This window comes from Papilio xuthus, unplaced genomic scaffold (genome assembly GCF_000836235.2).
Source record: "Papilio xuthus unplaced genomic scaffold, Pxut_1.1 DF829634.1, whole genome shotgun sequence".
Taxonomy (NCBI): domain Eukaryota; kingdom Metazoa; phylum Arthropoda; class Insecta; order Lepidoptera; family Papilionidae; genus Papilio; species Papilio xuthus.
Window position 1 is genome coordinate 1 of NW_013529015.1, and position 1,048 is coordinate 1,048.

Here is a 1,048-nt window from a genome sequence, read left to right on the forward strand (position 1 = left end):
ATCGCGGTGGAGGGCGCTGTAGTGCACGAGCAGATGTGACGGACCTGTTGTCCTCGCTGTGTGTGGGGAACTTGGGGAAGAAGGCGATGAGGAGTGCGGCGACTGCTGTGCGCGAGGTGCTCAGCGTGCCGCGCCCGCCCGCCAGGAACAGCAGCCCCACAGTGCAGTGCACCGCCATCTGATCACAACGAAGATTAATGTGTTATTTATTGATGAGAACTAAGTTCAAGTATAATCTAGTTAGTATAATGGATATTGCTTGTGTACCTGTGCGCCGTGCGAGAGGGCGTGCGGCTGCGAGGCGGAGGACTGCGGCCCGCGCACGGCGATGCGCGCGCGCAGCCGCCGACACAGCCGCAGCACGCGCAGGTCACCGCGCCCGCTCATTATCTAACCACACAAAACAGAAGTCAAATACATGAATAATTATTTCATTTAAATATTAATTTGTATTGAATGAATGTGTCACCATGCCGGCGGCGAGCAGACAGACGCAGAGGCAGGTCTCGATGGTGGCTGCGCCGGCGAGGTGTGCGAGGCGGCGGCCGGGCGCGCCCAGCAGTCTGCGCGCGCTCGACAGCACCGCCTCCAGCGCGTCCTCGTCACCCGACCCCGCGAACCGCAGCCCCAGCGCGAAGCACGCACCAGATATTATGTTGCAGTACGCTTGGCTGAGAACAATTGAAGTGATTTTAGTATTATTAATCTATTAATGGCTCAAAGTCATTATCAACAACTTGTGTTTACTTCATGGCCTCGTAATCGATGTTGTCGTCACTGGGTTTGACGAAGCAGTACGGCCGGATGGTGGCCGGCACCTGCTCCTCCACCCACTCCTCAGACGCTTCAATGCTGTCCCACAGGATCAGACCTGCAATGTTATAACAATGATATTTCCTACCTTGTTCTTGTACCTTGTGTGTGTGTATGTGTGAGTGTGTGCACCTCTAGCGATGACGCGCAGCATGAGCAGGTCGGGGCGCACGAAGTCTAGCAGGTATGGCGTGGCGGGCGGGGCGAGCCAGGCGGCGGGCGCGCACTGTCCCGC

General features: G+C 57.1%; 1 protein-coding gene across 1 annotated transcript; it reads right to left on the bottom strand.

Annotated features, from left to right (window-relative positions):
- Positions 1-27: 27 nt before the first annotated feature.
- On the bottom strand, positions 28-1,041 carry LOC106116856 (anaphase-promoting complex subunit 1-like; the record flags this gene model as incomplete). Its single annotated transcript, XM_013310906.1, has 5 exons — positions 946-1,041; positions 748-871; positions 470-671; positions 268-390; positions 28-178 (listed from the first exon to the last, which is right to left on the bottom strand). Coding segments are annotated over exons 1-5 (622 nt in total), but the record flags the coding sequence as incomplete, so codon positions are not given.
- Between the last annotated feature and the right edge of the window lie 7 nt (positions 1,042-1,048).